The sequence below is a fragment of the Balaenoptera borealis genome (genome assembly GCF_965194805.1).
Source record: "Balaenoptera borealis genome assembly, chromosome: 14".
Taxonomy (NCBI): Eukaryota; Metazoa; Chordata; class Mammalia; order Artiodactyla; family Balaenopteridae; genus Balaenoptera; species Balaenoptera borealis.
In genome coordinates, this window is record NC_138875.1 from 51,810,483 (window position 1) to 51,837,102 (window position 26,620).

Consider the following 26,620-nt stretch of genomic DNA (forward strand, 5'->3'; position numbering starts at 1 on the left):
CCCTTTTCTCCACACCCTCTCCAGCATTTATTGTTTGTAGATTTTTTGATGATGGCCATTCTGACTGGTGTGAGGTGATACCTCATTGTCGTTTTGATCTGCATTTCTCTAATGATTAGTGATGTTGAGCAGCCTTTCATGTGTTTGTTGGCAATCTGTATATCTTCTTTGGAGAAATGTCTCTTTAGGTCTTCTGCCCATTTTTGGATTGGGTTGTTTGGTTTTTTTGATATTGAGCTTCATGAGCTGCTTGTAAATTTTGGAGATTAATCCTTTATCAGTTGCTTCATTTGCAAATATTTTCTCCCATTCTGAGGGTTGTCTTTTCATCTTGTTTATGGTCTCCTTTGCTGCAGCACAATCTCATCTTGACCAGTTAATTACATCTGCCACGACTCTATTTCCAAATAAGGTCTCATTCTGAGGTGCAGAGGGCTGGGGCTCAGCATAAGAATTTTGGGGGGATACCATCCAGCCCCTAACAGGGAGGTAGGAAGGAGGAAAACAAGCTGAGCGTGGTGTCACAGAGGTTAGAAGTCCCCTCTGGAGCCCTCTCATCCTTGCTCTTCCAGGACAGCACTGGTCCTGAGTGTGTCCTAAGCGTGGCCCCAGCCCCGCCCATCTACTGGCCCTAATGATGGTTTTCTTCTCAGACTGCTGCGGACCACTGGTGGGGACCAAGGTCTGGACTCCCCCCTGCTCCCAGGCCCTCTCGTCAAGCAGAGAGTCGAAACTGAACCGCCAAGGGAAGGTTCTCTCCAACCTCTCAACCTTTTTTTTTCTGTGTCTCATTTTATTTCCTGTAAATCAAACTGGTGGAAAAGAAGCAACAAGCATTCCCAGGCCGAGCACTTTTCAGCACAGTACATCGCACAGGAGAAGCACCAAGCACAGTCGCTTATGACTGAAAACAGTTTCTCTCAGAAGCCTCATGCAGAGTCACAGAAAAAGCCAGCATACCCTCCGTGCTCCTTAAAGAGGTACAGATAACAAAACCGTAATAAACCCTGCATATGGTGCTGACCCAGCGCCAGCCCCAGCTGGGCCCCCGTGTCTACAGCCCAGCTCCTCCTTCCCCTTGTGGCACCAGGGAAGAAGCAGAGGACAATCAATGGGGCAGTCATGTTTGAGAGCAGCTCTGGGGGCCACTTCGGTGGCAGAACACGCTGTGCCCAGGAGTCTCAGTGAGGTTTGGGGGTTATTAAGGCTCCTTCAAGTCTATCCACTCTCTGTCCTTCAGGACTGAGGTTTTGCTGACATTTGGTTAGAAACACCGATGATGATACTGATAAAGATGCTTCCCTGCCAGCCTCCTGCTGCTGGGGGGATGGAGGGTTCTAGTCTTTTAATAAAGAACAGAAGTTCTGGGGGTGGGGGGTGGTTCCCTGGTGGCCTAGTGGTTAGGATTCTGAGCTTTCACTGCTGTGGCCTGGGTTCAATCCCTGGTCGGGGAACTGAGATCCTATAAGCCGCATGGCGCAGCCAAAAAGAAAAAAATAAAAGTTCTGGGAGTAGAAATGCGTGCTTGGGAAGAGGCAGATGTTTCAGGGAACCTCACAGAAGATGCCTGACATCTATCGAATGGATGGAGAGAGAAAAGGCGATGACATATTTCTTCTTTCTAGAAGGCCCGTCCAGAGTTCGTAACTAGCTGTTTTGTTTTTTGAAACGTGCCACTTCCTCCAACTCATTTTTCAAACTAAACTAGGCTGACAGATCGGAACTGATGAGATGACAAACGAGGTTTTAATTTAGTTATGACCCATTCGCCCAGTTCCCTCTAAAATTTTCAATATAAAAATGAAAGGCTACAACCTGACTTCAGTTACTGCCCTTTTTTTTTTTTTTTTTTTTTTTTTTACCATCTTACTTTACAAAGTAGATAAAAGCTGCGGGAATCTTTTATATTTTTGTTTTTCCTACTGAGTTCACCCTTTAAAGAGACAGCCCTCGAGCTCGATGCTCTGTCCATTATCTCAAATCTTTTTAAGTCTCTTTGAAAACTCCTGTCAAGGGATGAGACAGACCAGTCCACTCACTGCAAAGATCACTTCTCTGCCTGTTCAGAACGCAGTGATTCTCACGACAGACCCAGGAGGGGGGCGCTTCCGGTGCAAGTGGCAGCCATCACTTGTGCTCGAGGCAGACATTCGAAAACCAGATGACTTCAAAAGGATGCGAAGTAATGCCTGAGGGAGGGTGACGTCCACTTGAAGCCAGAGCTCTTGTCTCCCACTGCTCTCAAAGACAAGCGCCCAGAGGAAAGGTCCTGTCCTAACAGGACCATGAGGGTCACTGGACATAATGTGTCTTTGGCCGGTGGCTAGTCTTCAGTCTTCACGCTCACCTTCCATTCTGATGACCCAGATCTACCTGGCCAGCAATCAGCTCTCTGTTGGCACTAGCTAGCCTCATAATGGTTGTCATTTTCAACGGTGTCTCCTCCCCGAGGGCCAAGATCTGTCTTTACTTCCAGTTAACCCAGGAGACTCGGGGGCCCCCGGTGCCCCCTGTGAAGATGCAGATGAGTGTGAATGGTGACTGGCTCTTCTCGACTAACCAAGCGGCAGCTCCCAGCCCCCAACCACCATCCTCAGGATGTTCAATGGCTCCCTCCAGACGCTAAGGCAGGGGGTCCTGGACTCCTCTCTATCATGACAAAGCGTTTGCTTATACATGTGTGAACAGTTTTTGAAAGACCTCAGGTCATTTCTGAACTTCGTATCAAAATTAATTCACTTTCAGAAGAGAATACACAATACACACACTCCCTCTAATTTTCTATAAGAATAAGGTTACCAAAGAAGACCTATGGGACTTCCTTGGCGGTCCAGTGGTGAAGACTTCGCCTTCCACTGCAAGGGGTGCGGGTTCGATCCCTGGTCGGGGAGCTGAGATCCCACATGCCTCGGGGCCAAAAAACCAAGGCATAGAACAGAGGCGGTATTGTAACAAGTTCAATAAAGATTTAAAAAAAAAAAAAAAAGAAGACCTGTGATGCTTGCCCTTGATTTTTGGTTGGCCAGAGTGCTCCCAATCAAAGCCAAGCCAGAGCACATCAGTCGTCTGCCTACCACCCTCCATAGCTCCCATCTCACTCACAGCGAAAGCAGACATCTTCACGATTCACCCTCCCAGGACTCCTCAGGGTGCATCTCTCCCTCCTCTCTCCCTCTCTTCCACCCACACGGATTTCCTATGGTTCCCCAGGCACAGCCCTTGCGTTCCGGCCTCAGCACCTCTGCAACGGCTGTTCCATCCACCTTGAACGCTCTTCCCCGCTGGGACCACACGGGGCTGGCTCCTTCACCTCCTGCCCACATCTGCTCAAAGGTCTCTCCATCAGTGGAGTCTTGCCCCAGCACATGCCCTGCCCCCGCCCCAGTGGGGGCCTCAGTTTTCCTCCAGAGCACATCTATCCCATCTCTGATAGGACACACTTACTTGCCTATCATCTGCCTCCCCGACTAGCCTGTAACTCCATGAGACAGGATCACGGCTTTATGCACAGATAAATCTCATCCCTTAAAATAGTCCCAGTGCAGAGCAGAGGTCAGCACCTAGGTGCTGGAAAGACTGAACACAGGTTATCACTGCATTCTTCCTAGTTAAGGAACTGCTTTATTAGGCGCCATCTATCCAGATGCACTTGTCTCCTTCCAGAAAAATGGCTATTTACACATAGGCGGTTCAATGAAACGAGGCGGAAGATCTGGCTATTCCCATTTGCTATGTGCCATGCCTCCCACCCTCTGTGGGGAGGGGGGCTTGGAAAATCCTAGTCCAACAATGGGGCCGTCCTAATACAAATCCAGTGTCCTAAAACGTGACACTCGTGCAGATCGAAGCTCGACAGATGCGACTGACCCTGGCTGGGTGCAAAAGTGATACATTTCTGGGATGCTATCTCCTTCTATCAGGACGAGCTACATTAGCTCACTCTGTAGTGACCTCACATCGTTAGCCTCTATGGAGCACACGGTTTAAAATCTAAATTCCAAGATATTTTTCACATGAAATTCTGAAAAGTCTGTACCCTGTGCTGTAATTGATCATCTACCTCTGTTACATTTATCCCTGCTAAGTTTAACCTCGGGGAGCCGTTGAAGGAACCGAGCCTTGGTTCCCCGCTATAACACAGTCTCCTGCTTTTGGTCTTCCACGTGGCCCACCACGAGGCTGACTGGCCTTCATGCTGCAGAGGAGATGATGCTCAAGGGCGTACCACGTGCTCTTCCTCCCAAGCTCCCTTCAGGCTGACGAAGCTTGGCTAACACACTTCAGCTGCCGGCAGGTTCTCCAGCTGCACAGTCACCCAGCATCCCTGGGAGATGCCATAATATGGAACAGTCTAATGTTCTGCTGAAATCAAGAAATGTCAATGTGGCGGTCCTCTAATTTACTAGCCTAGTTATTCCATCAGTAAGGAGATGAAGTTAACATGACTCTTTCTCAATGAAGCCATGTTGGCTGTGGCCACCTCCATTCTTTTCTAAAAGCACACAAACCACCTGTTTAACAATCCATTGCAGAACTCTGCCAGCAATCAGCTCTAGGATTGCTGGTTTACGATTATTAGAACTTATCCTCTGCTACCACCTGTCTCTTTTTGACTTTTTTTTTTTTTGGCTGTGTTGGCTCTTCATTGCTGCACGTGGGCTTCCTATAGTTGTGGCGAGCAGGGGCTACTCTTCATTGTGGTGTGCGGGCTTCTCATTGCGGTGGCTTCTCCTGGTGCGGAGCATGGGCTCTAGGCACACGGGCTTCAGTAGTTGTGGCACGCGGGCTCAGTAGTTGCGGCTCACAGGCTCTAGAGCGCAGGCTCATTAATTGTGGCGCACCGGCTTAGTTGCTCCGCGGCATGTGGGATCTTCCTGGACCAGGGATGGAACCCGTGTCCCCTGTATCGGCAGGCAGATTCTTAACCACCATGCCACCAGGGAAGTCCCTCTTTTTCACTTTTTAAGGGCAATGTGTGCCTGGCATTCAACTCAGAACTTCTTTTATTCTCCCCGGCACTTTAAAGATCATTTGTATTTCTAAATTCTTTCCATTCCCTGATCTAGTCCTGAAGACTGAAACATTCAAAATGTAAGGCCTCTCCATTCATTTATTCCACAAACACTTGCTGAGGACCTCCTGTGTGCCCAGCACCTTGTTTTGTTCAGTCTACATTTCTTCACAGTTCTACTTGTTAAAGATGCTAATGCTAGCCCAGCAGCTGACATCTGCTCTGTCCTTGTACCATCAACCCCAAGAAGTTTACCATCCCTTTCCTCCCTCTTCTGAATATGGTTTTAAAAGCCCCATGGCTATCACTGGTGTTTTATTTTATTTTATTATGGCAAAATATATGTAATATAAAATATACCATTTAACCACTTATAGGTGTATGATTTTGTATCATCAAGTACATGCACAATGTTGTGCAATTATCACCACTGTTTCCAAAACTTTTCCACTGCCCCAAACAGAAACTCTGTCCCCCTTCCCCCAGGCCCTGGTAACCTCTAGTCTACTTTCTGCCTCTATGGATTTACCTATTCTGGATATTTTGTATAAATGGAATCATATATTGTGTTTGGCCCTTTGGGTCTGGCTTATTTCCTTTCTTTATTTTTATTTTTATAAATTTATTTATTTATTTATTTTTGGCTGCATTGGGTCTTCATTGCTGTGTGTGGGCTTTCTCTAGTTGTGGCGAGCGGGGGCTACTCTTCATTGCGATGTGCAGGCTTCTCATTGTGGTAGCTTCTCTTGTTGTGGAGCACCAGCTCTAGGCGTGTGGGCTTGGTAGTTGCGGTACTCAGGCTCAGTAGTTGTAGCTCACGGGCTCTAGAGCGCAGGCTCAGTAGTTGTGGCACACGGTCTTAGTTCCTCCGGGGCATGTGGGATCTTCCCGGACCAGGGCTTGAACCTGTGTCCCCTGCATTGGCAGGTGGATTCTTAACTACTGCATCACCAGGGAAGTCCCGGGTCTGGCTTATTTCAAACAGCATGATGTTTCTGAGGATTCATACACACTGTAGCAGGTATCAGCAGTTCATTCTTTTTTACGGCTGAGTAATATTCCCCTGTATGTATATACCACTTTTGTTTATCCACAATCTGTTGATGGACACTTGGGTTGTTTCCACCTTTTGGCTAATTGTGAATGATAATACCATGAACGTTGATATGAAAGTACCTGTTTGAATTCCTCTTTTCAATTTTTTAGGTACACCTGCCAGTGGAATTGCTGGGTCATATGGTAATTTTATGTTTAACTTTTGGAGGAACTGCCCAATTGTTTTCCATAGTGGCTGGACCATTTTACATTCCCACCAGCAACATATGAGGGTTCCAACTCGGAATCTGATGTCTGAATCTGGACTCCACTCCCCACTTTCTAGCCACGTGCTCTAGTTTCCTCCTTTGTAAACTGAAAAGATGAGTGTTTGTTTCCTATGGCTGCAGTGATAAATTGCGACAAAGTTAGGGTCTTAAATCAACACAAAATTATCTTACAATTCTGGACATCAGTACTCTGAAATGGGTCTCATGGGGCTAAAATCAAGGTGTTTGGAGCTGCTTCCCACTGGAGGCTTGAAAGGAGAATCTGTTTTCTTGCCTTTTCCAGCTTTGGGGCTGCCGCAGCCCTTGGCTCATGGCCCCTTCCTCAACCTTCAAAGCCAGCAATGGGCAGTTGAGTCCTTCTCACATCACATCACTCCAGCATTGACTCTCCTGCCTCCCTCTTCTGCTTTTAAGAACACTTGTGATTACACCGGGCCCACCCAGACAATCTAGGATAATCCTGCTACTATTTTAAGGGCAGCTGATCAGCAATCTCAACTCCATCTGCAACTTTAAGTCCCCCTTGCCATGTACCTGACATAGCCACAGGTCCTGAGAATAGGACAGTGACATCTTTGGGGGACATTATTCTGCCCAACACAACAGTAGTAATACCTTCCTCATGAGTTTGTTTCAAGGATTATTTGTATTTCTAAAGTCTCTCCATCCCTCGAAATATAGTCCTGAAGACTGAACTCATTTAAAAGGTCTCTCCAGGGGGCGGAGAGAGGGGGGAGTTGGATGAAGGCAGTCAAAAGGTACACACTTCCAGTTATGAGATAAATAAATACTAGGGATGAAACGTACAACATGATAAACATAATTAACACTGCTGTATGTTATGTATGAAAGTTGTTAAGAGTGGATCCTGGAAGGTGTCATCACAAGGAAAAAAAACACTTATTTTCTTTTTCTTTTACTTTGAATCTATATGAGATGATGGATGCTTCCTAAACTTATTGGGGTAACCGTTTCATGATGTGTGTAAGTCACATCATTATGCTATACACCTTAAACTTATACAGTGCTGTAAGTCAATTATAGCTCAATAAAACTGGAAGAAACATAAAATAGAAGGTATCTGCCTTAATTTACTCAACAAATACCCATTGAGATGAGCTAACGAAACAAAGCCTATGAAGTACTTAGAGCCTGGTACCCAGGAAGCACTCAATAAATGTTACCCATCATCACTTTATGTTACTCTTAATTTTATAATCCCTTTTGGCAATATGGATGCAGCCACAATAATCTACTTCTCAGTCTGAACCTTCTGAAATCTGTCTTCCTAAAACCCAGACAAGCATTGCTTTCTTTCCGTAACTATCAAGTCCAACATGGCCTCCCCATCACCAGCCTGTCTTCGTGTTAAGGCAGAAGTAGACCTAGAGGGTGCCAGCTCCCTCACCACCTGCCCCACCTGCTGGGAGAGGAAACACCCGCCAGCCAGGGAGGAACCCATCATGCCATCTGGTTCTAACAGTGGAGCTGAGGCTCCCACCACGGAATTCGTAGTCTGTGTCCAGGCTCTGTCCTTCTTCGCTCCTCCTGCCGGAGGGTCTGCAGCCCGAGTCCCACACACTCTCAGCGTGGTTCTCTGCTCTTGATCCGACGCAAAGCCTTCTGGCAGGTCCCCAGCGCCAGCCTCATAGAATGCACCGATTCCAGACAGAGGAAGACGGTTCTCACTTAAAGCGGGCTCCATCCTCCATCGGAGCCACACCTTCTATGGAAGAGGCTCACCTCCGCGTCTCGTGCCGTTGGACTCGGTCTAATGTCACAGAATGAAGTGGGTGAGCACGGACCGGCTGGGGCCCCGAGGTTTATTTCTAAGCAGCTACCTTGATATTACGGATCATGAGGTTAACTTGGACTTTTTGTTTTTTCAGTGACACAAGTATTGTCTTTTATTGTATTTGGTTTTCAGTTTTAATATTTTTTTCCCTTTCTATCTCAAAATTTTGCTTAAAACTCTCAGTCAGGTCAGGCTAGAACCTTATAACAGACACTCTACTCATTTCCCACGCTGCGCTCTAGTCCTTGCTGAGACCGGAGCCCAAGTGCCCCTTGACGCCCGTGCCTCTGCCCCATGGTCAGCAGGCTTGGAGGCGGGGGAGCCTCAACACCAAGGTCTTCAGGTCCAGAACAGTGAGCGGGCCCTGGGTTCGGCCTGCTGTCCAGGAGGCTGGTCTGTGCTGCCCGGAGGTCACAAGGAGACTCCGGAGCTGGGCAGAGCTGTGAGCGGGCAGAAATCGGGGCTGGAGTAGAGACAAGCCTGCCCAGCTGGGAGGGTGCCTCCCACGGGCCTGGGGGGCTAAGCAGGCCCCCTTTCAGTCTGTCTTCCCCGGCACAGGAAGAGGCGGACACACCAGTACTCAGGCCACTCTGTTCTCAGTCCAGACCTTTGAAGTGCTTTAGTGAGCATCTCCAGGCTTCTCAGTAAAGCCTCTTTCCTCCCAACACGGCAGGCAAACCTGAGTCAAGTGGCTCCCATGTGGGCTGCAGGAAGGCCCCCTTTGTTGTGGTGTTGTGTGTGTACCCCGCACGCCCGAGGTGGGAGCATCAGAGACCCCCAGGCATCGCCCCAGTCCCTCCCTCCCGAGAGCATGTCCAGGCCCCCTCCTACCCACCACCGCAGCTCTGAGCTCATCCCCGTCCCTGACTACCTCCAGCAGGACGGCCTCACGCCTGCTGCCCGGCTGCGGTGGGTCCCCTCCTCCCACTCATCAGCTCCTGACCACAATTTCCTTCTGTCACCTCAGAAATCATAGTTTCTTCCCGGTGCCCTCCTGAGTTTTTCTTTCATCTATCTGAGAACAGTCCATCCCTGCTAATAAATCAACCGGAGGGAGGAAGGAGAGCATCTCTAGGCCTTTCATCTTCTCTGGCACCGAAAAAGCAGTTCTCACCTAGGCAGGTACAACCGGCTGTCACCACTGCCTATATTATATATAGCCTGTGCTGAGAGCTTGCTTTCCTGCCCTAAAGCCCATTTCTTAGATCTCCAGATAAGCTAACAGTCCCTCCTGGTTCCCTCTGAAAATTCCCCAGCAAAACTGCCAGCAACTGCATGCTTTCTGGACTGTTGACATTGTTCCAGGGTCAAGGGTGTGCCGGGGAAGGCGGCTTCGGAATATACTATACACTGGTGATCCCATTAGTCCAAATCTTTTACTAACTACATCCTCTCACTACAAACCATGCCAGGTGATTGATTATCTGACTTTGTGTCCTCAACAGCATTGAGAAGTGGGGAATACCATTAATTTGGCCCACTTTTTGGCTTTATCACTGATTTTATTTAGGAAGTCGAGGCTTTCTATGTTTATTTTATGGTTCAAGAGATTATGGACAAAAACACCAACATACATAAATGATGAATAATTATACTAAAAATGGCATAAGTAAGGTTCGGATTCAGTAAGAGCCACAAAGGAAAAGAAAAACACGGTGGTTAAGTGAATAAGACACAATAATTGTGACAGTGAGAGTCAGGGTGAGAGAAAGAAACTCAGGATATTCTATTTCACAGATGACAGTTGGGTTCATTTTAACTAAAAGCTCTGTACTTAAAATAGGAATACATACTGAGTACGTAAAAATTATTTGATGGGAGAGTTCAATTTGGCCATTCTAAAATCGCTGAATAGCTATAAAATTATGTTCTCTATTCAAGTGAGGTTTAAAAACTTGAAGAAAACAAGTCTTTAAATACTGTAATTGTTAGTTATTCAGGTTGTACAGTGTATTTTACACCAAATTATAGTAATGCTGGGCCTTAATCATGCCATGAGTCTAACTTTTTAGCAATTTTCATTTGGTATAGATTAGAGAGTTATTAGTGGGGCCCACATGAGCTTCTGTAAATCAGGAGGAGATCAAATGAAATGGTCTTGGGGCAGGAACTCTGCTCTGGGATGCGTCTCTAACTATGATCCAGGTCACAGGTCGGTGGAGAAGAGCCACCCCCAGGAGCACAGAGCATCAGGGGACCCCAAGAGGTCTTGGAGCCCTGTTCCCAGCGTTGTTGTGAGGCTGCCATGAACGGGCTTCGCCATTCAATTATAAGCAATGCCGGCAACAAGGATTCACATCCGCTTGTCACCAGGAAGGTTTTAATACCAAGGTCATATACACTTAACCATAATTTTCATTTAACAGCCCTTTCCAAAAGAGCAACTCTTTGCTGGAGAAACACATGGTCCAGGCGTACGTCAGCAGGCCCAGGAATCTGAATCGGCACCCAGGGAGAATCTGCTGGCAAGGTCGTGATTCTCCCCTCTTAATGAAAATCATCAGAGAGAGAGCCAAACCTGACTTCAGGCGCAGATCTGGCAGGATATTGACTGACCAGAGCACAGAGCCCTGGTGAAAAAAGAAAACAAAACCCAAAAAAGCGGAAAAAGAAAGAAACAACGATAACAAAACACCCAAAAACTCAACTGTTTTTCTGTTCAAAATTTCCTAATAAAAATATATTTCAGTACTATTAAAAATTCAGTTTTAGTTAGTCTAAAAAACTAAGCCTTTGGTTGCCATTAGAGAGCAGTATTTTCTATAAACTTCTTTGGATGATTCTGGCAGGAGTGGGGTGGAAATAGTAGTCTGTTAGGGAAGGTTACATGAGATCCTGTTCATCTTAACAGCGGGCTTCACTCTGTGAGTTCTGGCCATTCAGAGGGTCCCCTCTTCCCTTCCCCGCTGGACCCACCCCCTCCTACAGCAGGGAGTATGGGGGCAGTTTTTGTTAGTATGATACCTGCCATTCCTGGTATCGTGTTGCCGCATATTCTTGATAAAATGAATCTTCTTAAAGTTCTTTGGTCTGGGCGAACCTGAGAGAGTGCGACATCTGAAAAATAAAGCCATTTCGAAAACACAGTCAGTTGCCCGTGGACAGCTGAGACATCTCCACACAAAGACAGGAAGGAAAGACCAGACTCAAATGGTTTGAGTCACCCCGAGGATAATGAGGACTATATAGCTGGAAGCAAGGAAGCTTTAAAAAAAAAAACCCAACGACAGACAACTTCCTCGATAATACTGATAATAATTTATATGGGTCTCTGAAGAGCCAGCTAATGAAAACTATTGTCCTCAGTTACAATAACATAACCTACACGAATTCCAAAGACATTATTTGTTCCTGTCATCTTAAAAAGAATCCTCCTGTATCAACACAGGTAACGGGAACAGAAAACTGTAAATTTAAGAATCCAGAGGGCGGAAAAACACTGGAAAAGTCAGTTTAAAAACAACCCCGAATCATTTTTCTTCTGTAGCAGGACTCTGGCCTGAATTACCTGGACGATTGCCTCAACATTCAACTTGGCTCTGCCTGGAAGTCGCAGTTTTACTTTGAATGAGAATCAGAGACTGAGACCCAGCTAGTGGCTGTTTTGTTTTTTTTTTTAAAGATAAATTTTAAATAAATATTTGTTGAACAAATTGACTTGGATTCCAATTAATTTTTCCTAGAATATACAACATGTGTTTGCACTACAGGAATGACAGAACAGACCACAGGCTGAAAAGATCTTATTTGTGTCTATTTTTTCAAAGGTACCTGGCAAATTCTAAGATATACAACTGTAATAACAACTAGGAAAAAAGCAAAAATCCCAGCAACTGAGAATCTGAAGTTTGGTCTTGTATTGAGAAAGGCAGCAATGACTTTTCTAGTTGGGTTTTTGCTACCAAATTTTTTTTGTTTACCTTTCTGACCATGGACCCCGAGGGCTGGCTCCTGGCATCAGACGTGGGTGCCTGAGACCTTATGCTTCAGAGAGCGAGTTCCAGAGAAGCAGTGCCCGGTTTCCCAAAACCACACGAAGGTCCAGGCCATCACCCGAGTTCAGTCACTCCTGAACTTTGAGGCTTCAGGTAAGAGAAGAACAAGATGTACCTCCCAACGAGGAGGTACAGCTGAGGGCAGGTGGGGTGTGTGGACCCACTGGTGGCCAAGGATTAGGGAATGGGCAGCACCACAGACCTGCCTAGCAGCTCGAATCTTTACTCTCCTCCAAGGGCTCCCCTCAAGGGAAATTGGGGGATAGCCCTGGGCTAGGCTAGGTGTACAGCTCCCAAACCCCCTTACCTGCCCTCAAGTAAGGGCCAGTCTTCCTACAAGCCCCTTCCCAGAGAGTGCTGAAAATTATTTTTTTTCCTTAAGAAACAGCACCTTAAAATGTAATTTAACTTGAAAAAAAAATATAGTAAAGTGAATGAGTGCAGGTCAAAGCAAAGACATGGTAGCAGGTATCTGGTGGTTTTCATCAGGGAAACGGGGTTCCCTGGGCCTTGGATCTAGAGGAAGGAAGGCCCCCTGCCAGTCACGTCCATTCCACCGGAGCAGGGTTCCCAGCACACGGCCGCAGCCTGAGTGGCCCTCCCAGCATGCACCACACACTCACTACCAACCCTAGTGACCTATCACTAGTAATATTTCAGATCCCTCCCTGGAGCTGTTGTGAGGATTAAACGTGATGATTTCTACAAGAGCTTCGTACAGTGTCAAGTGAAACGTTCAAATACAAATATTCACATTCATACATATGTACACACATTCATATACACATTTCAAGTGTGTGATTATTATTAAAACCTTTAACTACAAAGGGTGCATATTTTGTTACTGTTTGCCTCCTATATTCTGAAAACCACAGCCTTTATTAAGGGTCCTGAATTCTTGGTTTTAAATAGATTCTTTTAAAGACGTGCAGAGGGACTTCCCTGGTGACGCAGCGGTTAAGAATCCTCCTGCCAACGCAGGGGCCACGGGTTCGAGACCTGGTCCGGGAAGACCCCACATGCCGTAGAGCAACTAAGCCCATGCGCCACAACGAAGAGTAGCCCCCGCTCGCCGCAACTAGAGAAAGCCAGTGTGCAGCAACAAAGACCCAACACAGCCAAAAATAAATAGCATAAATAAAAAAATAAATTTACAAAAAAAAAAAAAAAAAAAAGACATGCAGAACCCTGCCTGAGGGCATTTTGTAGATGCTTCCTGTGGACCTCAGGAAGGGTTTGAATAGGGAAAAGCACCCACTAATCCCCCTCCCTACTCCAAGCCTCCGAACCCAGATTCAGCTTTCTTGAGGTCCAAGAAGATTCAGCCTCACTCAGCCTTCCTGGGGCAGCTCTCTGGAAGCAGACCCAGAACCTCAAACTGCCTCTGTTCTACCTCCAGAATGACTGTTAGAGTCTGCAGGCCACCCAAGGTCCCCAACTGTCTGTCTCACACACAGCAGAAGGTTCTAGAACTCTGTAGTCACTGGACAGAGGAGAATCCTTGAAGGCATAAATGTGTGCTATCACTGGTTGCTGGACCGTTGTTCAGGAGCATCCTCACATCCTTGCCCAGCTTCCTCCCAAAATGCAGAGCTTCCTGGGCCCCCCAGTCTGAGGGCAGTGGGCTAAGAGCTAGACTGTGAGGGTACCTTCCTAAGACCCCAAGCTGCTCCCTGCCTCCACATCTACAGAAAGAGGTGCTGTTACCCTCAGGTTTGGGCACAAAATCTCCCAGCCTTCTGCTGAAACCGGAAGTTGGCAAAAGGGGCACAGGTGGCTTTCGGCACCAGTAATTACTTAATGGCACAGCAGCCTGCACACATCAACTGAGACAGGCTGGAAACTGGGGCAGGTGGTGACGGCTGCCGCATTTGCTGCAGCTGAACTGAGGTTTTTCTGGACACCTAACAGAGACGTCCTAGGTCCTTATTTCTGGGATACCACGTAACCACCAGGCAAAGTGGAAAACCTCAGTCTAAAGCCTCTCATTGCAAATGCTCAGTCCTTGGAGTTCAAGGTGGATACAGGAAACTAACCTGTGATGTGCAAGAGAAAAGAAAGACTTTTAAGAAGATAACTTAACAGAGGTGCTTTCTTTCGATACCAGCATCCAATTCTAACTGCATATGCTACTGATATAGCCCTTCGATCAGCAAGTTGTTTGTTGTCTTGTGTTTTTTTAAGCATTCAGCCTCCACCATCCCCCACCTAAGAAACGCTTTAAAAGAATTGTGGCATTACCAACAATTGCCAAGGAAACTGGAAGACTAAGCACTCAGGTTATGGCAGGTTAAGCAAAGAAGGAATTAATTTCAAAGCCACCTGCATTGACATGTAAAAATACCCATTTAAAACCATACATTTTAAGTGATGCAAAATTAAATTAGGATAGAATTAAATTGAAAACTAATTTAATGAAAGCTTAGCTCTTTCTTGTTAGCACTGATTACAGGATACACTTAATTATGCAAAAGGTTTTTAATAGATGCCTTGGAGCAGTTTGTCCTACATGCTGAGTTTAAAAGCAAGTTGGGCTAATAGCCTTCTGCCCCCGCAGTTCCCAAAACACTTCAGCATCATTACTGGTATATTCATTTCACAGAATCGGGGAGCTGGAAAGGACAGAGATCAGCTGATTTGCCTCTCCCATTTTACAGGTGGGAAAAACCGAGTCCCCAGAGTAGGTAAATGAATTTCCAAAGCCACATAACCAGTTGGTAGAAGAATCAGGCCAAGAATTCAAGTCCCCTGACTCCCAAACTAATGCCCCTTCTGCTATTTTTATTTCTTAGGAACAAGTAAGTTTCTAAGTAAATATCAGAATTTTTTATTGAAGTATAGTTGATTTACAACTTTGTGTTAATTTCTGGTGTACAGTAAAGTGATTCAGTTATATATATATATACTTTTCCATTATGGTTTATTACAGAATATTGAATACAGTTCCCTGTGCTATACAATAGGACCTTGTTGTTTATTTTATATATAGTAGTTTGTATCTGCTAATCCCAAACTCCTAATTTATCCTTCCCCCACCCCCTTTCCCTTTGGTAACCATAAATTTGTTTTGTATGCCTTTGAGTTTGCTCCTGCAGTAAATATCAGAAATTTTTCAATTAAAAAAAAGTCCATTAGGGAAACTAAGGACTTCTTAAACTGCCAACTCCCTTGGTTTCAGACTTACTTTTTAAACTTTATATTTACACAAGATTTGTTGGAAATTAAGTATAGCATTCTGTAAGTAAGGGTTGGATGAAGTTACAGTTAAGGCAGATAAGCCATTTTTACTCTGCCCATTTGTGCTATCACAGGACTGAGGGGTAGAGGACCAGCCTGGGCAGATTCTGAAAGGAGGGTACAGGGGTGATGGGGCACATGACCAGGAACACAGTGCCCAGCTCCTTCTCTGGCCCCCCTTTACCACCCAGAATCCCCGAGGAGGTGACATTTTAGAGCCTGTGACTTTTTTTTAACCTGGTTTCCTTGGTCGCAGCTACCACATTGCTCGAACGACCACGGCTCCTTGCATCCTCTCCAAACTCCAGGGCCTTTGCAGTTCTGTTCACTGACTGGCATCAACTGTACTCAAATGCCAAAGCCACTCGGCGCCACTGGAGAACGTTTCTCCCTGACGCTCGCTGATTACTTTGGGCCACTTAATAGAGACTGACAGAAGAACCCTAGTACCCAGGCCACGTGGATCACACAGCCACACACCATCAGCCTAAGATGGTCCCAGAGGCTATGTGTGTTTTCAAAAAGACTTCAAAAGTGGAAATCGGACTGTCTGGCCCTGACTTTCTCTTTGGAATGATGTCGGTGAGATTCACAGTCACTGATGCTTCCAATCAGATCCCAGGCCTGTCTATGCTCCACCCTTTATCCAGGTGGTCTGTGGACTAGACCCGTGACCTGGGGGTGAAACTCCAGGCAGGGAAGGAGCCGGCTCCAGGGGGAGACGCCTCCCTCCAACTCAGCATCCTCCCAGGCTCAAAGGGACGAGCCGGGGACTCCCAATTCCTGGCCAGCAGCCAAAGCATGCATGAAGGGTGCAGATGTGGGTTCCCGTAGGAGCTGGTGCGAGGGCATGAGAGCACACACCCTCCCTCGGCTCTGCCCCATCTGCAGCCTGCCACGCATCCCCTGTAAAGCCACAGCGTCCCACAAGGTCCCGTCTTGCCTCAGCTCCTCCTGCACAGCCAGCTCAGCTGGGGCTCAGGTGAGGACTGCAGGGGACGCAGTGTGTGTCTCCTGAACTCCAGGAGGGCCAGGTGGACCGAGGCGCAGATTAGAGGAAGGAGAGCTGCCAGTCAGAGGCCCGGCACAGCTCAGCAACTGCTGTCACCCAAAAAAAGATGCTTCGAAGGCACTTTTCTAATCCGGAGGGAGAAATGGAATGCTTTCAGCCCCAAGGGAACACTCACAGCTGACCTACCTGAGTTTCCCAGCACCTGGCTCTGGAGGAACATCGTGCCACCTGCTAATGAAGTCGGGGACTGTGGTTACTGTGTCACCGCGCCTGGGAAAGCCGGGGCAAGTGACGCGCTCTTCTTCATCAAGCAGCAATTTTCAAAAGGAACAGGTAACCGCACCTGAATTCACATGCAAACTGGGCTATTCTGATACACAATTGGGATTTCACAGTGTTCTAGTTCTAATGTTCCAAAGGGCTGGGGTTTCCAAACGGAGTCTGGGGATCAGATTGTCATTTTTAGAATTTAATTCTGCAGATCAAAAACTAAAAAAAAAATTCACACTTTGGCTGCCGCCTTGTATTGCAGGCCATTCACACACACATAAATGCAACCCGAAAACTTACCTCCGTAGAGGAGCGTTCTCCTCAATATCTTCCAGGGTCTCCAAGGACGATCTCTGGGAGATGAGGCGACGTCTGCAGAGAGAGGGAGAAAAAATCTAGGAGTTAAAACTGCATTGTGAAATGGATCTGGCATTTCTGTAAAGCTAAAGCTGTTCTAAAAAATAAAGTCCACTAAGAAAAAAATCAGGCGAAATGTGTTTTAAGAGGCTGCCATATTCCCAGCCTGTACCCTGAATGCCAAGCCCATCTTGCCTTGCTGAATCCTGAGCTTTCTCCCTGGTTGTAGGGCTGCTTTTTGGTGATTAGGGAAGTGATGGCTACTTTTTATGCTGCCTAAAACCAAAAAAAGACAAGGTACCTCTGAGAGTGTATAACTTTGGTACTGTGTGCACTTTTTCTAAAGCATTAGATAGTCCTGTTAAGTATTCAGATATCAGTGGTCTGAACCAGCTTTAGCTGATAAATATTAAATATTAAAACCGTACTAAATAAAATCTCAAAATCATTAGGAGGCAAGAAAAAACTTATGGTCTCTGGGCCATAATTTCGAAAGCAACTAGAAACAAGGCAGACATTATTACCCTGGGAGAATTTCTCCGAGACCAGTGAGAATATATATCAGGGTGTGATTAGGCAAAACACAAACTCTTTCCATCTGCTAAAGAACTGCAAACCACCTGCCCAAACCTCCTCAATCTAGTTTCTTTTGTCAGATTGAAATAAGAATGGGTCCTAGTTAATTGAGAATATCTGGTACAGGGACCAGGCGGGATGGTGGTTGGTAATTTTATAGCAAATCCGTTTGAACAAGGGCCATCACTTCATAGCAAATGATTTGGCTGAAGGGTGGTGTGGACAGAAAAATATCTGATTGGGTCTTTACCTTGGAAAAAAAATGGGACTAAAATTAGAAGACTATGTCTATTTTGTGTTCATTTGATAACATTTAGGTTAAGAACATGCAATTATAACCATGTTCTAATTTGTTCTAAAGAATAAAAAAATGGAACGAATGTTCTTTGCTTTGTTCTGTGTGTACTTTTTCTAACCAACCACACTGATACCTTTTTGCTTCGTGTTTTGTTTTTAATAGGACAATCAGAAGGGTCATTTTGCAAACCATTCGAGGGCTTCACCAATTTTCTCAGAGCCTGTCTTCATGTTTTGACAGTCAAATCCTTTCTAAAACACTCAGCACACACCTCCCTGCTTCTCTCTCCAATGAGCCTTGTTTGTCCACATGTGAGAACCAGGAGCTCTCCAACATCACCTTCACTGTCTTCGTGACACACTGACCTTCTGCAAGATCTCCAGTTTACTCTGTAATTAACTTATGCTAAACTTCCATTTCTGTAATATGGTATTGTTAGATTTCCAGCAGTCAGTCAGACCAGGCAGACACTGGTCTTACCTGAGGGGGTGGGGAACTGATTTTATAGGTGGGGATTTGAGAGGTGGCCAATTCATGAGTAAGTAGGACTTGCCTGTGCAGCCCCCTAAGTCCAGGGACTCAGCACGCCAGGACCCCTGTGACAACACCCGGCGGCTGTGGCTTTGAAGGAAGTGTCCAGGCCATCGTGAGGCACAGCCCCTCCAGGCGCCAGGTCTGGCTGGGATGGAGTCCCAGGCTGGGACGGGGACAAACCCCAAGTTAGTCACACTCCCACCCACTGTAGCTCTCAGGGATAGGTGTCCCCAAGCTCCCCATCCAAGGGACGGTATGATGCTACACGTGTGCTGGGTCAGACAGACTCAGATTTCAGTCCTGGAGTCTGGAGGCTCTGGGACCTTAGAAAACTCCTTAATCCTTGAGCCTCAGTTTCCTCACCTATGACACGGGAAAATGAGAGTAAGTAAGAAACAAAGAGACATGAAGTCCTTGGCACAGGACAGTTAATGACCAGGAGCTCCTGGGATTTTGATTGTTACTCCAGTTTCCTCCACTGGGGCTGCAGCCTGACCTGATGCCCTCCCCGCTCAAATGACTGGGGTCAGCCTGGCTGTCCCAGCTCTGGCCGCTCCTCCAAGCCCTGCCGAGGTCACTCCCAAATGCCCTGTGCCTGAGCCAACCCGTGACACGTGCTCCTTCCACCCCTACACCCCCTTCGAAGCAGAGCTAGCTTGGTGTCACCTTCTCTGAGGCACTGGCCACCTATAAAATTAGAGCCCCAGGCCTCCGTGCACTGTTCTTACTTAATACCGATGTCTGCTCTGCAGTTGTGATTAAAATGATATTTACTCTGTGTATCTGTGGATAACGTTCTGAGTTTCGTTTTTTGGTTTTTTTTTTTGGCTGCACCCTGCAGCACGTGGGATCTTAACTCCCCGACCAGGGATCGAACCCTCACCCCCTGCAGTGGAAGCGCGCAGTCTTAACCACTGGACTGTCAGGGAAGTCCCTCTTCTGAGTTTTTAAATCAAAAGTGAAATATTAATTTAAGTATGCACCCCTAAATTGTCATTAGACATAACATAGTCACAGGCAGAAATAAATGTATGGGTTTCAGATCCTGAAAATCCCAACAAATCCTGTCAAACTTTGAGCCTTCCTCTGCAGGCAAATGCAGAGGCACCTGTCACCTCTGCATTTTCAGGTGACAGGTAAACAGACATTTAACATTTGGCTCAATCTGCAACCGAGGCGACTGCAGCAATTGTGCAGCTTCAAGCTCTCCCTTCCTTCAATTATCGTAACAGAGGTCCCCTGGGAAGCTCTGTGGTTAGCTCCTTGGGCAGTAAAGATACAACCAAGGCCGCAGCAAAGGCAAGGCAGGTGTATCCTTTTCTGCCCACCCACCCGACCAAGCCTGGCCTGCTGGGACCACAAAGCTGATCCCGGCTTAACTCTTGTCCTCAAGGAGCTCATATTCAAGGGGGAATCCGTGGGACCACCAGCAGGGAATTCCATTAACAACCCCTCAAGCTCCTCTGGCATTTGAGGCTGTCTCCCTTTCCCATCCCAAGAAAAGCATGGCCAGCCCTCCAGCTGAAAATGTGTCCAAGTGAACCCACGGAGGACACGTGAGGCCCTGCCAGGCGCCCTGGGGCCCACAGCCTCCCGTCCAACATTCAAACCAGGGGGTTCACCCTAGAAAACTAGGTCAATTCATAAAAGCACACAATCTGACAATTCCCCCATCTAAAAGCCACATCCGGCAATTCCTATGCTGGAAAAGACAGATGCTACTTGGAAAATAATCAAATTAGAATACATCTTTCTATATATTTATAAGGATTTGTTTTCTAAAAGCCGGTACATTTGATATTCTCTTCATGAGTTGAACAGGTATAGAGTCTCTCCCTCTCACACACACAGAGGCACTTAAGGTCTGGATTCCTTAGAGGGAAAAAAATTCAAAACCCAAATGCCCACCTGTTTCTTTAAATTCAGCAGATGTGTGCTTCCCTTCTTCATGAACAGAACTAAGCAATACATTCTTTGAGATGCACATATAGAGATTGGAAAGAACTACCACGGATCATTGTAAAGAAACTGTCAGGGCTTCCCTGGTGGCGCAGTGGTTGAGAATCTGCCTGCCAATGCAGGGGACACAGGTTCGAGCCCCCGTCTGGGAAGATACCACATGCCGCGGAGCAACTGGGCCCGTGAGCCACAACTACTGAGCCTGCGCGTCTGGATCCTGTGCTCCGCAACAAGAGAGGCCACGATAGTGAGAGGCCCGTGCAGCGCAATGAAGAGTGGCCCCCGCTTGCCGCAACTAGAGAAAGCCCTCACAGAAACGAAGACCCAACACAGCCAAAAATAAATAAATAAATAAATTTTAAAAAAAAACCTGATCATTAAAAAAAAAAAAAAGAAACTGTCATATGGTACCAAGAAAACGAAGATGAGATGCCTGCCCTTCCTGGCACGAGGGCCTGCCCTGTGGTGGTAGCTCACCTCTGCCCCTGCCACCCTGCTAAATCCTTCCAAGCTGTGTAGTAACTTTTCCCCTTGCCTTCTATCTTCAGAAAGCCCACAGTGGAAGGGAAGGCTAAGGGTGGGTGACCGACCTTCACCAGACACTTTTCACCCTGTAATCTGCCTCATAAATCAAGTCCATTACTGTGCAGACTCCTTACCATCGGGCACAGTTAACAAGCAGAGGTCTTTGAATATTTTAATGACTGATGAGGAATACTTAGCCTTGGGCCAAAACAGCATGCCCCCTTATTAACCATGAAGACATTCAGTAAGAGCCCAAGCATTATACGTCGAAATCACTAAATGAAAGATTGAGTCCTCAGAATTCAGGGTTCCCCATCTTGTCTGACAATTATAATTTGGGCCCTTCCACTCTGGCCACCAACACTTTTGAGGCCGATGTGGTTCACATTCAACACTCATATGTAAGTCAGCCTCCCTAAAGCCCCCAGACTCATTTTAGAATACTACCCTTTGAATGTCGGACTCTGCCTAGGCAAGGAAGTTCTAATCCATGACAAGGTTGCCTATCTGGATATACCTACTTGGACCAAATTAATCCACTTATCATTAGGGCTAATGGTTGATTGTGGTGCAAGTCACCGAGTGCTCCCGGGACCCAGGGCTGGTCACAGTGGGAATTATGGCGGCAGAGCCTCACCAGCGTGGACTCTGGGCTCACTAATGTCCCTGCTGACCAGTGAGGCTGGGGCAGGGTCATACGAGCTCCAGCTGGGCCCAGGGCTTAGGACGGTCATTTAGGACCAAGCTGGGATAAAGAAGGTGACCCCCAGCCTCAGCATTGGTGTCAAACAAGTAAGTCGAGTTGGATCAATGCTCGCCACCCAGGGAACATTAATAATCTCTGGGGGAAAAACACAAGCTTTGGGAGCAAGAAGGGACCCTGACCATCTGGGCCAACCATTGCTACCCTCACAAAAAGGCAATTTAGCTGTGTGGTTCCCCCCGTGTATGGAGTCCCCTTCCTGGCTGTCAGGCCGCTGGAGGGCAGGGTTACCTCTTCACAGACGTGAGGGAATGAGGGCCTCACGGATCCCTCAGTTACACAGGGGATGGGCCAGCTGAGGTCATAATTACTTCAGGTCTGTTCCAACAGTTATTATGACCCAAAAAAACCCAAACAAACAAAACCTCCAACCATAAAAATAACTTACTCTTATAGCCACGAGACACGCACACCCTTGTCATTTATTTGCTGTGTTACTTGTGCCCTGCTCCCACTGACCACGTCACCTCCCTCCCCCAGACAAAACTGACCACTCCAGCCAGTGAGCTGCTGAGGCTCTCCTCACCTGCATAGCCCCAGGGATGGGAGATGCTCAGTAAACAGCAGGGGCTCGATCAGGGCCGGCCGAATAGACTAATGAAGTCCACCATCGGCCGGTGGCTGTTTGGGATTTTCCCAGAGAGCACCAGACCTTCCACTCAATGCTTTTCTATGCACAATTATTACTGGCTCTTCTCTATTCAATACACAAGGTCCCAATCTCATCACCAGGAGCCCAGAAATCATCCTCAGAAAGCTTCCCATGGTCTCACTACAGCGAGAAGAAGAGGGAGGCAGAAGACCCTCATCCTGCAGGGCTGGGGTGGTTGGGTGGGCAGAAGGGCCAGGGCCCCCAGCACAGCCCAGCAGTTCAGAAGGCATGATCCGTTTAAAATGGATTTCTTCTGTTTGAGTTTATTAAACATTCATCTTTCCAAATGGATTTTTTCCCCCTGCTTTTGTGACTATAAGAGTACTATGGGGCTTCCTGGTGGCGCAGTGGTTGAGAATCTGCCTGCCAGTGCAGGGCACACGGGTTCGAGCCCTGGTCCGGGAAGATCCCACATGCCGCGGAGCAGCTGGGCCCGTGAGCCACAACTGCTGAGCCTGCGCGTCTGGAGCCTGTGCTCCGCAACAAGAGAGGCCGCGAGAGTGAGAGGCCCGCGCACCGCGATGAAGAGTGGCCCCCGCTCGCCGCAACTAGAGAAAGCCCGCGCACAGAAACGAAGACCCAACACAGCCATAAAAATAAATAAATAAATAAATAAATTTATTAAAAAAAAGGAGTACTATGTTTCACTGTTTAAAAAAAAATTCAAATTAGGAAACGTATAAAGTAGAAACTGAGGAAATGACCTGCAAACCCCAGGGCCCAAAGAGCACCTTCTAAGAGTTTAGTGTATGTCCTTTTAAACTTGTTCCTATTTCCACATCAACTTGTAAACGTGTGTGTGTGTGTGTGTCTGTGATTGAAACTATGAAAAAGACAAGAAGGGTTTGCTTTTTTAAAAACAAAGGCAACAAGGAAGAGCAACCTGCCATGGGGTGAAGCTGGAATCCGGCTCCACTGTTGGTGACATGTGCAGTGTCTGAGCAAGATACAAGGATGCGATCTCGGAGAGACAGCAGCCAAGAGAGAATCCGGGGTCCTTCCCAGGCTGGGAAGCAGCCCCCGGGCTGGGTACCCTGTTCTCTGGCTCTGGACCAGCAAGTGAGGAGCAGTGAGCACAGAGGGGCTGTGCTTGATTGCTTGCAACACCAGCTAGGGAGAAGGGGATCGAGGACCACCAGTAGGATTAGGGCTCCAAGCTCACCGCTGGGGCCTGGTCCTGATGCCCGCAGGTCCAGCAGCCTTCCCCATGCTGAGGTGCAGATGTGGGAATGGTGGCCCGAGACCTTTCTGGGGGCCAGAGGACTATCTCACTACCTCAGGTAAAAGAGGTACTGCAGGCAAGGAATCAGGGCTGGACGGCAAGCAGTCCCACTTCAACCTAGAGACCACGGGAGTCTTCATCCCTCAGCCTCCTTTTCTGACTCAGAGTCACAAAGCTTCCAAGGTCCCAGTCAGGGCCCAGCAAGAAAAGGTGTGAGGGTCACTAACCTAGAAAGCAGAGCTGGCCTTTTTAGCAGTTAGGAAATCCCTTTGCAAAATGTCATAAGATCCCATCTCCTGGTTCGTATATCTCACGTACGAGAGGAAGCTCACTATTTCAAGGAGCCCTAAAGAGAAGAACCACTATGTATCCAAGAATCGTACTTTCATTGATACAGCTTTTGTGAAAATTCTCTTTTCACATACCAGGCTTCAAAGTCAAATGCTAACATCCCCACTGTTCTTTCCTTCATTTCTCTAACGCAGCTTCAAGTTGTTGAGGTCACAGCACCAGGAGCTTGATCTCCAGATTCAGCAACTAAGTTGTGATAACTCTGGTCATGATTTGGCAAATTTCAAAGCCAGGATTCCAGATGCTCCTGTAGCAGAAGTCAAATCAGATTGTGCTCCTTGAAGAAGCAAACTGTTTTGCACCAGTACATATGTGTTCACAGATGAGAAAGAAAAGTCAGCTGTCCCCTCTCAACAGAAGCTACAGTCTGAAAGCAAAAATGGCCTTGGCTTCAGCCTGAAGGCGTGTTTGTTAGATGCATGCTCAGTTCTGCTTTCCACGATCTAAAGCTTCATCCAGCAGCAAAGGTGCTGAAAATGAGTGAGGCCCTACCTGGCTCGCCCGGCAACGGCTGCTTGATAGACTGTGGAAGAAAGCCCAGAGGAGAGCTGTGGAATCTGACATAGCAGTGGCGTACCGGCTGGGCCAGGCCACCAGGCTGGGGTGACTGATGAGCACCCTGCCTGGACCAGTCAGGTCCTGCAATGCCACTGAGCAAAGAGTACATGGCTGATTTGCTTGTGCAGGAAAAAAACCCTCTCCCTGTGGCAGCATATGTCTCTAAAGGCAGATCCATACGCAGAATACGGATGGACACAATTCACACCCCCCCCCCAGTGGTCATGGAATATTCCTTGTAAAGGAAGGAAAATAGATCATCTTTAAGAAAAGAAGGGCTGCGTGGATCAAGAAACAGACAAAATGCTAGGAAACTGATTTTGAATCTGGCTATATTTTAGAGTCTCTAGCTGATAATCAAGCACAGAATCAAACTGAAGTCAATACACCAAGAATTGCCAATCAGCTTGCTCAAATAAGATCTGTTTCTACATTAAAAAATATTCAGCCATTTATTTCCTATTTTTGCAAACATTTATTTATTAGTGATATATCAAGTATCCAGCAGCAAGCTGGATGCTGAAATACAGCAGTGAAAAGGTAAACACTATCCCTCCCTCATGGAGTTTAAATTTATGGTCAGGAAGACAGACACTAAACAAGTAAAATAATTCTAGTTGTGAAAGAGATTAACACAAAGGAGGAAGAAAACAAACTACCTATAATACTGTGGGGCTACTAGCAGGATACATTTCAGTTATTTGTAAACATACTGAGTTCTTGTTTCCGCATGTGTGTCAAGAACTTCCCTGGTGGCACAGTGGTTAAGAATCCGCCTGCCAATGCAGGGGACATGGGTTTGAGCCCTGGTCCGGGAAGATCCCCACATGCCACACAGCAACTAAGCCAATGAGCCACAACTACTGAGCCTGTGCTCCAGAGCCCGCAAGCCACAACTACTGAGCCCATGTGCCACAACTACTGAAGCTCGTGCGCCTAGAGCCTGTGGTGCGCAACAAGAGAAGCCACCGCAATGAGAAGCCCGCGCACCACAACGAAGAGTAACCCCCGCTTGCCACAACTAGAGAAAGCCCATGCGCATCAACAAAGACCCAATGTAGCCAAAAATAAATAAATAAATAAATAAATAAATAACTTTTAAAAAGAAATAAAGCAACTCCAAATGTTTACAAAGAATACAGAGACACTCGGCTTGCCTGAGGCTACGTTTGTTTCGAGGTTATCATCAGACTCACCAAATCCTGGAAAACCAAGGTGTGAGGTTATCTTAGCATTTAGGGCTGTGCAGAGACAGACTTGCTGGCAGGATTTAATGACTGGCCAGGTTTTCACTCCTCAGATTCCCCACTCCACCCTGCCCACTGTGCCCTGCTGATCTTACGAAACACCCTTTCCATCATGTCATTCCCTAATTTGAAGATCCACAATGATTCCCTCTGGGAACAAGTTCAAACTCCTCTGACAAGGGGACTAGATGGGGAGATGAGAAGACAGAGCAGACACAGCACACACGGCCATCCCGAAGGCACCTCCCAGTCTCCTGGGGCCTCCCAGGAAATAGAGGGGCCATGCCAGAGCCACGAGTCGACAGTGCCGCGTTCTAATTCCCCCTCAGCCTCATCCCGGAGGGAAGGGCCTGGCCCTGCAGCTGGAGGGAGCAAGCTGGGCCAAAAGTGCAGAAGAAGAGAAACCAAGAGCAGGTGTATTGGTTGAAAAAAAAAATCAGGACCCAGAAAGGTTTTGGGTTCTGTGTGGCCAATGAGATAAAACGACATTACCCTTGCAATAGAACATGCTGGATAGCCACGGGGGTGACAAGAGGGGCCCAGACCAGGGCAGGGTGAGGGTGGAAAGGAGACATGAGCAATGGAAAACCACTCAAAATTAAAGAATCGCCTTCATCCTGGAGACGAAAGAGCCCTGTGGATCGAACAGAACCAGCCCAAGGAGTTTGGGGCCAACTCACGTATGTTCTGGGTGGGCCCCAGAATCAAAGGAATCAAATCCAGGTGTTTCTGTGACAAGAGTGCCCTGAGCCAGGTGAAGGAGGGTGGCTGGGAACCCAGCACCTGGACCCGGAGTTTAAGGCCAGGACAGACCAGGTGTGGAGTGTGGGGGGGCAGGGGAGGGCACAAGTGAGCTCGAAGGAGAGCCAGGATTAAACTGGGAGAGGACCTCCTGGAGGAGGAGCAGCCGGACTAGCCCGGGAGGTTCAGGGT

General features: G+C 47.2%; 1 protein-coding gene across 1 annotated transcript in view; it reads right to left on the bottom strand.

The window, feature by feature from the left end:
- The window catches only part of CABLES1 (Cdk5 and Abl enzyme substrate 1), a 107,406-nt gene that overhangs the window by 48,467 nt on the left and 32,319 nt on the right, over nt 1–26,620 (bottom strand). Inside the window, exons 2-3 of the mRNA XM_082353569.1 lie at nt 16,946–17,017; nt 11,096–11,188 (exon numbers count right to left, since the gene is read on the bottom strand). Coding sequence (XP_082209695.1) covers nt 11,096–11,188; nt 16,946–17,017 — 165 coding nt within the window. The remainder of the gene's footprint in view (nt 1–11,095; nt 11,189–16,945; nt 17,018–26,620) is intronic.